This window comes from Xenopus tropicalis, chromosome 4 (assembly GCF_000004195.4).
Source record: "Xenopus tropicalis strain Nigerian chromosome 4, UCB_Xtro_10.0, whole genome shotgun sequence".
Lineage (NCBI taxonomy): Eukaryota > Metazoa > Chordata > Amphibia > Anura > Pipidae > Xenopus > Xenopus tropicalis.
In genome coordinates, this window is record NC_030680.2 from 26,370,681 (window position 1) to 26,385,992 (window position 15,312).

Here is a 15,312-nt window from a genome sequence, read left to right on the forward strand (position 1 = left end):
ATTAACAGGGGATGGCCCTCCAAAAAAGGTAATAAATAAAATCAAAAGGCAGAGCCCCAGGCAAACCCCTGCCCCTCCATTACAGAGAAATGACATTGGAAGGGAGTGGCTTGATGAGGGAGCGGAATTGAGATATGCGATTACCAGTTTACCATAGTGCATCGCATCACTACACTAGGCCTAGGCAGGCAGGCAGGCAGGCAAATAAGACAAACTAGGGATAGGCAGGTAGATAAGGTACAAGTCTAACCCCCCCTCACACTGAACCCTAGGCATGTTCTACTTACCCTTAGTTCTGGCCCTGTCAAAGGGAAACCCTGCATTATTTCAAAAATATAATAGATCTTGAAAGTGGTGAGTTGTTAAGAAAACAGCTTTAAATTGAAAGTATGCCAGGTAAAAATTCCAGCACTAATTTAATATGGCCACTCCAGAGAGAAAGGTTGCCCATTAGTGATGAGCGATTCTGTCCTGTTTCGATTCGCCATAAAATTTGCAAAACGACAAGAAAATTAACGAAACGCATTTGTCAATCGTTTTTTTTTGTCACCCCCGTCTTTTTTTACGCAACCACACCCATTTTTTTAGACGCCAGCACCCAATTTCACGCAACCGCAACTTTTTTTGCCGTGAAACAATTTTTTCCATGGCAAATTTTTATGGAAGTTATGCAAAACAATTCGCCAGTGGCGAAATCTGGAAAATCGCCGCGAATCTATGCCTGGCAAAAAAATTTGCTCATCACTACTGCCCATTAAAATAACCGTTTGATCCTATTTAATATGTTTATCAATCAAGAAGATTATAGAAGTAGCACCCTGCATAAGGGCTCAGCTACACGGGTGTTATACCCTCCTCTAGCACCCAGGGGGGCGACTGGTGAGGGCAGAATTATATTGACTGTAAGATGGTTCAGTGTAGGTCCTGTGCCAGAAGGAGCAAAGTGACACAAGAAGATCACTGCGTGTCACAGTTCTGCCACTTGTCACATATAGTTAGTATACCCCTTGCAGTACTTACCCCTGGGTGGGCAGAACAGGGTAACCGTATAAACCCTGTGTGGATAAACCAAACCTTTGACTGGTTTTCAATCCTTCCAAACAGCAGAAAGAACAGGGGGAAGCTCTGTAAGGGTTAAAAGAAACAACTTATTTCAACATTCTCCTTTCTTTTCAATTTTCCTGGGTTTTTCAATATGTTTAGTACTTTAAATAAATGCACCCTGACAGTTGAGCTGCTTTGTATTCCAGCATGTGGGTGGTGTGGGTGGCCGGTTAACAGATATTACATATCCCCATATTGTGTAACATCGCCCCCAGCTTCTCCATCAAACACATAAATTCCACCAAGCTGTTTTAACGCTTCTATAGCAAAACCTCTTTATTCCCAGAGACCCAAGGTACGACTTTTGTAATTATCACCAGATGACAATATAACAAAGGAATTGCACTCAGTACAATTCTGCTCATAAAATATTAAAGCAGACAATTAAAACAAAATGAGCTTAAGCTAAAAGTTTATTAAACAATCCCAGCTTTGTAAATTGTACAGGGGCTAAAAACAAAGATTTGGGGGAAGGAAAAGGAGAGAAAGGACAGATATTATTAAAGGGAAACTATTGCAAAAAGGACAATGTAATATAATTGTCATATCATAAGGAGCTCACTAAATACAAGTAATGAAAATTTCTTGGCAAAGGTAACAAGGTGACATACAGGTACCATTGCTAGGAAAGGAACCCTGCACCCTGACCCACTGTAGGGCTTAATTCCCCTACTACTGTACTTCAGGAAGTCCTGGTTACTGTTATCTATGCCCTTTGGAATCTTTTCCTAATTGGCCTAGAGGGGGTATGGCAAGTTAATGTGCACTATTAATATAATTGGAGGGATCACTTGGGGCTCCACCAACATAAAGCAGGAGGCCCCTGTACTATGCCCTAAGACAACCTACTCCTTAGTGAAATCAGTTACAGGGGCCCACCTTAATGGTTTAAAATAGTCAGGACATCTAAGAAAAAGCAGCTCTTGGCTCCAAGTAGGACTCATACCACCATATGTAAAAAAAAAAAGACAGAAAGTTTGCCCTGTAACAGCAACCCACAGCAACCAATAAGACTTTTGTTTGACCAGGTGACCAAAGAATTCTACCTGCTGTTTGGTTGCTATGGCTTACTGCTCTTGGGTAAACTTAGTGCCTTTTATTACATAACCCCAGCAGACTGGAAGAAGCTCTCCACCTTGCCAAAAGTGAAGGAACAAGCTGGGTAGGGAATCTGGCTATTTAGAGTCTTTTATTCTGGACCAATTGCAGATATTTTATAAAGGTGATCTTAAACCTACCAAGTCCCATCTCCTACATGGTACCAGTGCCTGTTTGTATTGAACTGAGTGCTACCCATTACACCACCATGCCATATATATTCAGTGTCTGGGACATTGGTAGTAAAGCATTCTTGCTGTAGGTTTAGTAAAAAAAAAAATAGTGGCAAAACAAATCCTAAGGGGCCCAACGTAACTGAAGGGAGTCAATCTGCTCTCAGTTGAACTTGAAAATGTGTTGGAAGCATGAAATGCTCCTAGTAATTTTTAAAAAGTTATTGACATTAATGATGAAAAGTAGAAGGAAGGACAATATTTTAGGTTTGGACACTAAGGCAGAAATCTAAAGTAACTGGGGCATTAAATGAGCAACTTTCTTGGCATCATAGAATGCTAAACATCTTATTATGTACTTATGACATTGAATAGATCCATACTGGGAGCTGAGTGGCCCACCTGTCTTCAAGAGTAGGATTAAAGCCCCCCAAGGTGTTTCATGACAGGCACTGTGTGGCCCCCAGTATTTCATAACAGGCACAGTGTAGTCTTCATTGTTTTAAAACAGACACAGTGTGGTTATCACCATGTTTTGAAGAGCAATGAGCAGGTCTTCAGGTAGAGTTCTTGATTAAAATTAAAGTGCCATGAACAACCGCCTTATGCGTTTTGTGTTCAGGGACCCTTAATCATAGACAGCATGGCCCCCAGCATTTTGTGACAGTCACAGTGTGGCCCCCAGCATTTTATGACAGACACAGTTCTCCCTCCCTCTGTAGAATTTCATGCCAGACACAGTGTTCTCTCCCCTGCATTTCATGATAAGCACAGTGTGGATCCCTGATCCCTGCCACCATTTCAAAATGTTACTTGCCATAAACAGTCACTATTTATTGGGCTGGTGGGGGGCTGTTTGGGCCTCTGTGTGCTTAAAATGCCAGGGTCTATATTGAATCCCTGTCTGGGCCTGGGAATAATGTAATAACAGGAGAAGAGTTTGGACCAGATCTATTAACTCCCAGTAACTGGGTCAGATGCCTGCTATGAACAGTAAATGCTACCTGCTGATTGGTTGCTATGGTTACTAGACCTATTACATTATTATTACATTACAGTTGTGGGCACCCCAACTTTCTCTTTTCCAAGGGCAAATTTTGACATAGCTTAGTCAACTGGGTCTTTTATTAGTTTATTTTTTAGTCATTTATTATCTAGTTAAGCAAAAACTATAGAAAGTAGGGGGTAGTAGTTTTTTTGTGGTGGAGAACTTTTTTGTAGTAACACCACTGCTGAGATATGTCAGATCTTGGGACCCCCCCCAGTATATGTGAACCCATATTGTACCTGTGTGACCCCTTCTTCGACTTTTAATCAGGACTGAGTGAATGTTTATTTTCCCTGATACAATTATGTTATGAGAAAATTGTTGACCGTAATCTCTCTTTTGATGTTGATTCAGTGGTGTTATCAGTCACATCTTTATATCCCCCCCCTCCATTGCTAAAAGGCAGCAATGAGTTTAACAGAGAGAAAGGGTAAAACAGATAAAGGGCATGTGGAAATGGAATTATAAGGATAAAGCACAGGATATAAAGCAATAGAATAAAGTATTATCATTGATGATAGATAGTTTATTCAGCTAACTAACTATTATTCTCTGAAAGATCATATACTTGCTATTGCCTAATATACTGTTATACATGGAATCAGCCTTATTTGGCCAATCTTTTAACTGTCATCCTTAATCTAATAATGCATTTTGTGATTTATGTTAAACATAAACTTTCCCTTTGCTTCTCCTGCTAATTTCCTCTGCTGTTAGTCTTGCTGCAGAACCATTCTATAATCATAGCAACCAGTAAAAGAGCATGTATATTTCATTGTTTTGTTCAGTGACTTGTCTCCAGAATAATGTTTTTACACACGGCAGGTTGATATAAAAGAGTTTCCATTTTCAGTTTGCAGAGGAACATGAGGCAGCTTAAAAGCTGGCTACCCAGAAACCCAATGAAGCTTGACAAAGAAGCCCTTCCAGACCTCGAAGAGACAGACTGCTACACAGCTCCCTTCAGCCGCGCACGGATGCACCAGTAGGTTAATATGAGTGAGATAGCTGTTCTGTATCTGGGAAAAGGAAAGTAATGGCATCCCAGATCAACAAGAGCCAGTATATTCCAGATGAAGATCAAGGGCAGCATCAAACCCTGAGGAAGAAGATAGCCCAAAACTTTACCCCTCATAACCTGGTACCTCTCTTACCTTTTCCACCTTCCAAGTCACAATAATGACTTCCAGAACTTGGGGCAGCGGCAGCTTTAATTAGAGTTCAAAATACTGATATAGTAATAACAACATATTAATATATTAACTTACAAACCACAGGTTTTAACTTGGACAATGAAGAAAAAAATCCTTTTAAGGAATGTTTGTCAAAATAAACTGACATACACCTCCTGACCTACCTGAAAGGCCAGCCCCCCAGTCCCTAAAGGGTCAGATGGGCAAGTGAACCCACCACTTTTGCAGATCCCCTGCCAGCAAAGAGCCTGCATACTATCGGCAAATTAGCCGTAAAATTCAATGGCCATAGGCCCCCTTATGCAAGCATTCCTCTACCCACAGTGATGAACTTGATGTCCAAGCACCCATCTGCAAACCCCACTAGTAAACTAGACCAAACCATGGATGGGTGGGTGGGGATGCTGCTCCAGATCCTCTTACGATGGTACTGAGCTTCTTCCTGTTGCAAGCTGCCTCCTCCCCCCTTCCCCCAGGATTTGATGTCACCCTGCATCCTTCATAGCCCTACCACTGGGCTCTTCCCTGTATGCTGAGATGCCTGTCTGGACAAGGGTGCTGAGAAAAGGTGAACTGAGAAACCCTGGGAGGTGGCAGTGTCCTGCAAGTTACCAGGAGAGGCAAAAAGCCCCTGATTTTTAAATAGGGTTTTTTTGTCTTCTAGAAAGCAATTTTGTGCTCTTTATACTTGTGACGTGGGGTGGTTGTGGGGGGCAGAATAAACCTGGCCACTTCGATGCTGCACTAAACCCTGAAACTGCCCTGTTCTGTAGTCCCTATATTATGACAGTCTGAAAAATCATATAGACCACAGGATACTAAAATGTATTCCATGGTTTGGATACATGTGTGATAGCCAGATGATTTTCCTTATTCAAATAAAAAAGTAGTGCCATAGTGACTTCACCAGCCCATGTGGCATCATGTCCCTGCCCACTGACATCATGTCCCCACTCCCAGCCAGGAGTCCCCTGAAAGGTGCCAATCCTAAGCACAGAGGCTTACTTATTAACTTAAGGAATATTGTCCTACATCTCATTTGTACTTAGACAGGGATCTGCCTGAACATAGCTAAAAGGGTACTGATAAATGGAACAGTTTGTGTTTTTGGTAAAGTAACTCAAGGATCTTTTATTGATCCATTGCTTTTTAATTTGTGCTATATGACCCTAAGTTTGGCAATGTAAGTACTGCAAAACAATAGAGTCTAAGAAAGATATTTGTAGGTCTATGTAATAACCTGAATGACTGGGGGACATAGCAGTATGCTTAGAGTGGCGGGCTTAAAATGAACTTCTGCAACAGTATGTGCACCTCTTTTTCTGCCAAGTGCTATAATAAAGCATCACTGAGAATAAGAATAAGCTTTTCCATTCTCTAAACTGGACTACTTAGGTAATCAGCTATTTTATGTGATCTTTCAATTGATTCAAACAAGTTTGGGAAAGATCTTAAGGTTTTTATGTTGGTCATTAATTCCAAAAATTGTTTAAATAGCTTTGAAACCTTTAGCAAATATCTCATCCTACAAAGTTCAGTCCACCAGATGGCACTAATCTGCAATCTAAAGATTTTGGAAATCCAATATTAGTAATAAGTTAGTGTTCAAAATCCATGATAAATTTACATTTTGTTATTTGTTTATACTCTTTTTTGCCTTCTGCCATTCATTCCTCTTCTTCAGTGTAAGCTGCCATATTGCTTGACTTGGCTGAAACATTGTAATTTAGTTCTGTGACAGTTGGTGGAGAATGCAGCAGCCAACAAGGCATATGGCTTAGCCATGTTTGAATTAATAGCAATATGAAGAGAATGAATGTTCCATACACACACTATAATCTGTCCATTCATACTTTATTCTTTGCTATTGACTACAGACATAGTTGGCAGCTTATTGGTCTGTGTATAGGTTTGGCTGTGCAAAATTTTGCGGACGTTTTGCCAAACGATTCGCCAATGGCGCAATGTGGAATTTCTCTTCAAATCCATGCCTGGTGAAGAAATTTGCTCATCACTACGCCTCACCTCTACCACAACACATACATTGCTTTTGTTGTATGTACTACATCATTACACCTCATGATTCACTCTAGATTTATAGGTATATTACATAGAATCTATGAGTGACATGGAAGTGAATTATCACCACAGATTCTTTATTTCTGGGTTACTGTGACCACCAGAGGCCTACAGTTTGCTGTGTGGTCTTCAGTTTCTCTTCTCTGTTTGAGTAGACAACTGGATATTATCTCATGCTTGAATTTCCAGGAGTAGTCTGTTTCAGCTGTTTTGAGTTTCCCATAACGTTCCCCAATAAATCTCCAACTCTTATTTCATTCATTGCCCATTGTAAGTCATGTCTGCTTGAACTTGGGTGTCCGAGCTTTAAGGCTGATATCTGAGGCTTGATTCTGGATTCCTGCCTACCGTATGCTTGTCCCTAGTATTGAACTGGTGATTTTGACTTTAGCTTATTTCCAGTTTGAGTCTGTAGTTGTTTTTTAGTTCTCACCTGGTCCATCCCACGATATTGAAATCCATGATTTTTATGTTGGCTCCTTTGTTGGACCTTAGTCTCTAAATTCTCATGTAGAATGACCTGGTGGAATCTGAATAGCTAAGGATCAGGCCTAAAACCAAAGGGGGCTGTTAAAGGCAGAGGGGCATGCCTGGATCAGAATCCAGTTATTCTTCCTCTATTCACAAAGTAATGGCGCTTGACAGTCATGCTAAACGCAACTGAACTAAAGTGATATTAATATACTAGATACACAGATGGGCGTGAAATTGGTGAGCAGCTGCGTTAAAAACAGGCCCTGAGGTGCATAGGTTTTTATTATGTTTTGTATGAAATATATTTATAAATATCCTGATATCAGGCATCATTACAATAATTCTTTACATTTTTTTCCCAACAGTTTTACAATAAACAACAAAGACACATTCTTTAGCAACTCCACAAGAAGTCGGATTGTGCACCATGTTTTGCAAAGGACAAAATATGAAGATGGGAAATCAAAGATGGGTATGGTTAAGTATTAAAGCAGTCTTTTTTAGCTTGTACTTTTGGATTCTATATTATAGCCAGTACTTTTGAGTAACATTAACTATTGCTTGGTAGGGTTTAAATTGATGGGTTGAAGTCCAGTTGCTATGAGGGATGCCTGGAACTGGAGTGTGAAGAAAGACACGGGCTTGACTCTCCTTTGATAAATCCTAAATCAAAAGCAGTTGTGATTGTTATCTGAACTCAGGGTCAGACTAGCCTACTGGGATGCCGATGAAGCAATTGGTGGGCCCTTGTCATACTGGGCCCCTGCTGGGCTCTCAATAGTCCCACATGCTGCCTGCTTAACACCAGTGGAACTGATGGGCCTTTGCTGAAGAGATCAGTAGAGGTGTGAGGTGGTGTGTTTGTGCAGAATGCTAAGGATCTGTGGTGGATAGTAGGGGTCAGGCCCTAGAGGATACGTTCCCAGTGGGCCCAAACTACCTCAGTCTGACACTGTGCAGGATTCTGAATAATATAAAACATAACATGGGGATAGTGGCCAATGGTTAGTATAATACCATTAAACCAAACCTTTATCAACTACAAAAACTATGATTATACTGTAGGTGTGACATTTTGTTCCCTACAATTCAGGAGCTGCCATGATGTTTATCTGTAACTGCAGTGATATTGACATGCCAGATTAGAGTGCAAGCTTTAAAGGCTACATTTGTTACCCCTTCCTGTACACAACCAGCCATTTCGCCATAAATTTCTGTTCATCCGCCCGAGTGCCAGCTGATGGCTTCTAGATCAGTATTAAAGCTCCCAGTTTCCTGACAGTATTTGTACTCAAGGGAGTGGTGAGCTTACAATAAATAGGTCATGGCCTACTTTTCTCAGATTTTTTTCAACATTCACTCATTTTGCTTGATTGATGCAAAAAGTAGCATGTATGCATAGCAAGAAGGGCATTGCTGAGCAATGATGTTATTTCATGCTAGATGAATTATATTATTAAATAAAGTATAATAAATGTCTCTTTTCCTAGGTATCAGCAGACTGCTCAGCAATGGCACATATGAAGCTGCTTTTCCACCACATGAGGTACACCTGGAATTGAAAAAAGATATATTTATATATTTCAGTCTGTAGCGCTATTGATTAAATCTGTTGAAATGAATAGCATTGATTCCTTCCAGGACTCTGACAATAAAGGTTAATAGAAAAATGGCTTATAGACAAAGTGATCCGAGGCTTCCATTATTAGTAAATTTCTAATCTGACAACATCTAATTAACTCTTCCTTCAATACCATGATGTATTCTATAAAATCAACGGCTTATTGTACAGGAGGTGGTTTTGATGCTGCAAAACAAGGAGATCTGATTCTCATAAAAGTCTATGGGAAGCAAAGGGTCTTGTATAATACTGGTGGCTGCTTTCTCCAAAGTAATTCTAAGAATATAGCAATATAACACTGAGAATGACCTATCTTCTTGAATCGGTGTGATTATGCTCAGGGGTATTTTTGACATCAAGCACTGAAAATATACCAACAACAAAGATTTTCGTAGAAATTGTGTTCAATTTGCATTATTTGACTGCATTGGGTACAGTTGTGCCAAGCGCAGCTCCACTTGGCAGACACAATGATGTTGGAATTCTGTAAAAACATGCTCCATGGTGGGTAAATAACACCTTAAGATGCATCTTAAATTGCATTTTGCACATTGTGTTTCTGGGCGTAAATGAACTCTTATGTGTAGTTTGCAGCTAGGGTTGCCAAATTTTTCCAGATCCTAACAGACATAGGAGAGAGGCGGAGCTGAAGAGGCAGGCAAATGACATCACAGGGGGGTAAGGACCCAATCAGTGTGGGACAATGACATAAAAGGGTGGGACTATGATGTGAACATCCAGCACAGAGTAAATGTTTGTAAGGAGTAGTGATGAGCGAATCTGTCCCGTTTCGCTTCGCCATAAAATTCGCAAAACGACAAGAAAATTCACAAAACTGTGAAAAATCTGCAAACCGCATTTGTCGTGTGCCAGATTTTGATGCAACCATGCCCATTTTTGGATGCGCAACAAATTTTTCCACAGCAAATTTTCACTGAAGTTTTGCGAAACAATTCACCAATGCTGAAATGCGGAAATTCAATGCGAATTCATGCCTGGCGAAAAAATTTGTTCATCACTAGTAAGGAACCAATGGTGCAATGAGCGTGATGAAAAGACAGTGGGGAGATAGGATTGGGAAGGATCAGAGGAAGGCTGGAAGCAGAATAAATAGGGATTTACAAATTTACCGGCAAATAGCCAATACCGGCTAGGCCAGTGAAATACCGCCCAGGTGGCATTCCAATGTGGGACAAAATACTATAAGCTTCAGTGAAAGGAAGACTTAAGGGGTGATATACAAATGCACATACAAGTGTGGATGCTCTAAAATGGATGCAACTGAGAGGGCGTATTGATACAATTCACTAAGGTGCTTGTGTCCAAACATGCTCCTGCACTTCCATACGAGTGTGCAAAATTGAATTTTGGGTGCAATGCAGCTTTTCCCCCTCAATTCCAGCATAACATACCAAAGGGGATGTTCATTTGTCTTGGAAATGGGTTGAACAAATCAACTCCTCAAAGATACTTCTGTGGTTGAGATCATAATGGTAATAGCCACATAAATAAACATGGCATGGGAAATTTTTAATATATATAGTGAATGGGTTAATGATGCTGAACTAATTTATCTTTTACAGGGAAGTTACAAAAGCAGGCACCCAATCAAAACCCACGGGGCACAGAATCACCGGCATTTGCTTTATGAACGTTGGGCGCGCTGGGGAATGTGGTATAAGTATCAGCCGCTGGATTTGATCAGGTGAGCTTTAGTCATTGTTCCGTTTCATATCCAACCACTAGAAACAATAAGTGCATTCCACACAGCCTTGCAGTGCTCGGCAAATATTTATTGAAATCATTATCATCTTCTCTTGAAGTGTAGGCTGGTAGCATAGGATATTTATAAGTTATCAGTAGCACTATTTGTGTAATGTTACACAGTTACGTATTATTTCAGCCAATCATTTCCTCAATTAGGATCTGACCTCCAAAACCATATTCATAAAGTGCAGGTCACTAGACAGAATTTTTTTTTTCTGTATTGTGTTTCAGAACTCTTTTCCAAGCATTGTCAATGCTATGCATTCTTTTGGGTCACCTTTAAACAGCTGTCATATAGTCTGTTTGTGATACCCAAAGCCAACATATAGACAAAAGAATCCAAACTCTTCATCTAAAACAACTTCTTAAGTTGGAACTCACTTCTGATTTCCAGACTGTCGGAACCAGAACTATTCGGAGGGAGCATGGAGTTTTTATGGGTCATCAGAACCTAGCAAACAAACCTAACTGTTCAATAGAAAGCATTGACTGGAGTTGTATAAAGGTCACTGCTATTGGACTGAGGAGAAGTTGAAATGTGTAGTATTAAATTACATTTCTCCATGGTTGGAGTTTGGGGGAAGAGTCTGAGAAAGCTAAGCTTCCTTACTTTGTGGCAACTACAGTAGGATTGTCACCTTTTTAGAATAAATTTACCAGCCAGTAGGGGAGTGGAGACAAAAGGGATATTTTGTAACGTAGGAGGAGGCAAGGAAATGATGAAATGGAGCGGAACTATGATGTCACAGACGTCACAAGGAGGATTGAGGAAGAAAAAAAGAAATAGGAAGGGTAAATTTGGGGCAGGTTCTGGTTAAATCGGGGCTAGGGTTGCCACCTTTCCATGAACGTAAATCTGGATGGGGAGTGACATCATAGGGGCAGGGCTATGACATGGTGATCAGTGATTGCCGATCGTCTGATTAATTTTTCCAAATTGGGAAAACCGGGCAGGCAGTCAAAACTGGACAGTTGAAAACCCTAATCGGGGCTTTAGGGGGTCAGGCCAGACACTAAGCTTCAGGGTATTACAGATTTATAGTTTGTAAAACCGGCCCCAGCCTTGGCAGGTGTTTTACCAGCTAAACCAGTAAAATACATGCTGGAAGGCAACCTTAGTGGCAACTGTTTGAGGAAGGCTATTTCCTGTTTAAATCAATAAAGGCTTCTGAGATAAGAGTGGGAGAACTCAAGTGGCCTGCACAGAGCTCTGATCTCAAACCACTGAACAGGAACACTGACAGGCCTGATGCCCAACATTAGTGCCTAATGTAATTAAAGGGATTCTGTCATACATTTTATGGTGACGTTTTTAGTTCTTAATTACACTGTTTATATTGCAAACAATTCACTCTACCATTTAAAATTTTATTCTTGAACCAACATAGCACTACAGCATAGAACTTCTTTGTTTCTTCTTCTTGTGTGCTATTCTCATGTCTACCACTAGGCTAGGTAGGGGCTTGTGAGCACATTTACCAATGCAAACGTTTTGTGAATGCATTCTGAATGCTGAAATCCTCTCCTGCCTTCAGGAACCTTGCTTTTTGGAAGAGAAAGGGGGTCAAGGGTGTCAGAAATCACTGCCCTCCGTTGTATTTAATGTATTAGGAGCTAAAATTCCCACTGCTTTTCATGGTATATAATATATTTGGAATTAAACTTCCCACTGCTTCTGACTGTATTCAATGTATTTTGGGTGCCACTGTCCTCTGTCTCTTACTGCATTTAATTTATTCTGAATGCTACTTCTTCCGCCCCTCACTGCATAATGTATGTAGGATCTGGAGTTAATGTTTATGGAAGCCAAAATATCATTATATACAAGTGCACACTGTGTGTATATATCTATATCTCTTTTCCTGTACAAGCTAATTGAGGCTAATAGCACATGGGGCAGTTTTTTTTCATAGTGCATTTTAGCTGGCAGAAATGCCTAAAGACATTGTAAATTATTTGTACAGAGTATAGGCAGTTTTGCCTGTTTACCTGCTTACTAAAATTCAGGACAGTACCAGCAGTACTATTAGCCTATGGGGGCGCTATCAATTCAGGCAGCTGAATCCTTCAGCAAAGGTGTCAGGGAGCTGCTGTATTGTTAAATGCCCATTGTTCTGCTGATTGGCTGCTGTGGGGGGAAAGGGAGGGCGGTGACATCACTTCAGCATGCAGTACAGCAATAAAGTGTGGCTTAAATTTATCAGAGCTCAAATCACATGGCTATGGCCACCTGGGAAAGTAAGGCAATGGCTATCCCCATGTCAAATTTCAAAATTAAATATAAAAAAATCTGTTTGAGCTTTGAAAAAAATGGATTTCAGTGCAGAATTGTACTGAAACAGCACTATTAACTGACGCATTTTGACGCTTTTGTGGCTTAATGGAACAAAACCCACCATCAGTGTTCCACCATCTAGTGGGCAGTCTTTCCAGAAGATTAAAAGCTGATCATCCATATTTTGTCCAAGTAGTGTAAATTTAGACAGACTGACTGATCAGGCCAGCGGTGTAATCAAATCAGGGAATATATGCAGACACTGGTGTTTTTAACATTCTCACATGGATGGGATTTCAGGTATTTTCAGTCTATTTTATATGCTATTTATTTCCTTTCAAATGTGAATGCTCTCCAAGTGTCATTTATTTGCTTTCTGTTTAGGAGGTATTTTGGAGAGAAGATTGGCCTTTACTTTGCATGGTTGGGCTGGTACACTGGCATGCTTATCCCTGCCGCACTTGTAGGATTGTTTGTGTTTCTCTATGGATTATTTACCATGGATTCCAGCCAAGTAAGGTGAGCTTTTCCAGGTTTCTGCTCAACTAAAACTGTTGAAGGACACACAAATGATACTTCTCTGCCTTTCTTCTCCTTTGTGCCTGTTTGTATCACAAAAACTTCCATGCCTTATAAATACAAGAACAAAGACTAAAGGGTTTATTTACAAATGTAAACACAAAGGTACTTTCATCTATACCAGTAATACCCAACCAGTGACTCAACATATTGCTCCCCACCCCCTTTAATGTTGCTTCCATTGACTTCAAGGTAGGTGCCCATTTTTACATTTCTGGCTTGGAGACAAGTTTTGGAAGCACAGAGACACAGCTCTGCAGACCACCAAATAGCCAATCACAGCTCCTATTTTGCATCCTCAAGGAACTTTTTAAATGCTTGTGTGACTCACCAACACTTTATACATCTTGAGTGTGGCTTACGCGTGAAAAGGGTTGGGGATCCCTGGTCTATACTTGCCCAAAATGCTGGTTACTTCTACTTTTCGGAATCAGATTCAAGATGAAAAGTACAGGATGCATGGATGTAAGGAAACCTACCATAAGTAGGTGTTAATTCTAAGACTTACTGAATTGCTGAATTGCACACTTGCCCTATTGCTGAGCCAGAAATTATGTAATTTGCAACCCAATTGACACCAGCACATTGTGAATACAAATTGCACCCAACTGAGGGAAGCTTCTGCACTGGCAAGAAATGACTGCATTTATGCACTTTATTCATTGATTTTGCATTTGTACACAAGCTAATACGTAAACATTTCAATTGGTTGCCATGTTGATAAATAAAAAACAAAACAATGTATCACATACTAGGTGAATCAGAAAACAAAACTCACAGGGACATTACCATGCTATAAATACATCTTTGTAAATAAATAATGAATTATTTGAGGCCTATTGGAAGTATTTTGAGCATTGCTATAAAGTAGTGCCACTCAAAATGGTGAATGTGTCATAAATGTGTAAGATCCACTAGGCCAGAAAGAACTGTTTGTGCATTCTGATGAGGCACTTCTGTGTTTTCTTAAACATCTATATCCAACAAAACGTATCTGCTAACTCCCCTTGTTATGTAGAGTGACAATAAACATTGTTTACTTGCCTGCTGAGGCCTAGGAAAATCCTACCCCCTATACATAATACAGGTATGGGACCTGTTATCCAGAATGCTCGGGACCTGGGGGTTTCCGGATAAGAGATCTTTCTGCAATTTGGATCTCCATAACTTAAGTCTGCTAAAAATCATTTAACTATTGAATAAACCCAATAGGGCTGTTCTGCCCCAATAAGGGGTACTTATATCTTAGTTGGGATCAAGTACAGGTACTGTTTTATTATTACAGAGAAAAGGGAATCATTTAACCATTAAATAAACCCAATAGGGCTGTTCTGCCCCCAATAAGGGGTAATTATATATTAGTTGGGATCAAGTACAAGGTACTGTTTTATTATTACAGAGAAAAAGGTAATCCTTTTTAAAAATTAGAATTATTTGCTTATAATGGAGTCTATGGGAGATGGCCTTTCTGTAATTCGTAACTTTCTGGATAACGGGTTTTCCAGATAAGGAATTCTGAACTCTTATAATCCACTGGCATAATAATAGCCTTAAGTTGGCCATATACTGGTAGATTTAAGTTGCAAATTCAGCCCCTTCAGGCTAAGTCTGCAGATCCTCTGCTTGTGTATGGGCTTTTCCCAGGGCCACCGATATAGATCCAGTTGGGTGAGGACTACATCAGCACACTGATGTGGTCCTCTCCCGATGGACCTCTATAGGCCTCTACTATGATCTAATCATTGGCCTTTGGGCCAAAGGATTAAATCAGGCCTATTTGGCCATATGCAGCCAATTTTAGACTTTGCCTTTCTCTTACTGAGCTCTGGCTAAATCACTGAACACTAGGACATTTAACTATTAAAAATAAGATGTTCACTTCTAATTTAATTGATTTGTTC

The 15,312-nt window shown here is 40.2% G+C and overlaps 1 protein-coding gene across 2 annotated transcripts in view; it reads left to right on the forward strand.

Moving 5' to 3' along the window:
- The window catches only part of ano3 (anoctamin 3), a 192,385-nt gene that overhangs the window by 108,527 nt on the left and 68,546 nt on the right, over positions 1 to 15,312 (forward strand). For both annotated transcript variants that reach the window (XM_031900580.1, XM_031900579.1), the window contains 5 exons: positions 4,277 to 4,408; positions 7,535 to 7,641; positions 8,660 to 8,715; positions 10,374 to 10,495; positions 13,217 to 13,351. In XM_031900580.1, the coding sequence (XP_031756440.1) occupies positions 4,277 to 4,408; positions 7,535 to 7,641; positions 8,660 to 8,715; positions 10,374 to 10,495; positions 13,217 to 13,351 (552 nt within the window). The remainder of the gene's footprint in view (positions 1 to 4,276; positions 4,409 to 7,534; positions 7,642 to 8,659; positions 8,716 to 10,373; positions 10,496 to 13,216; positions 13,352 to 15,312) is intronic.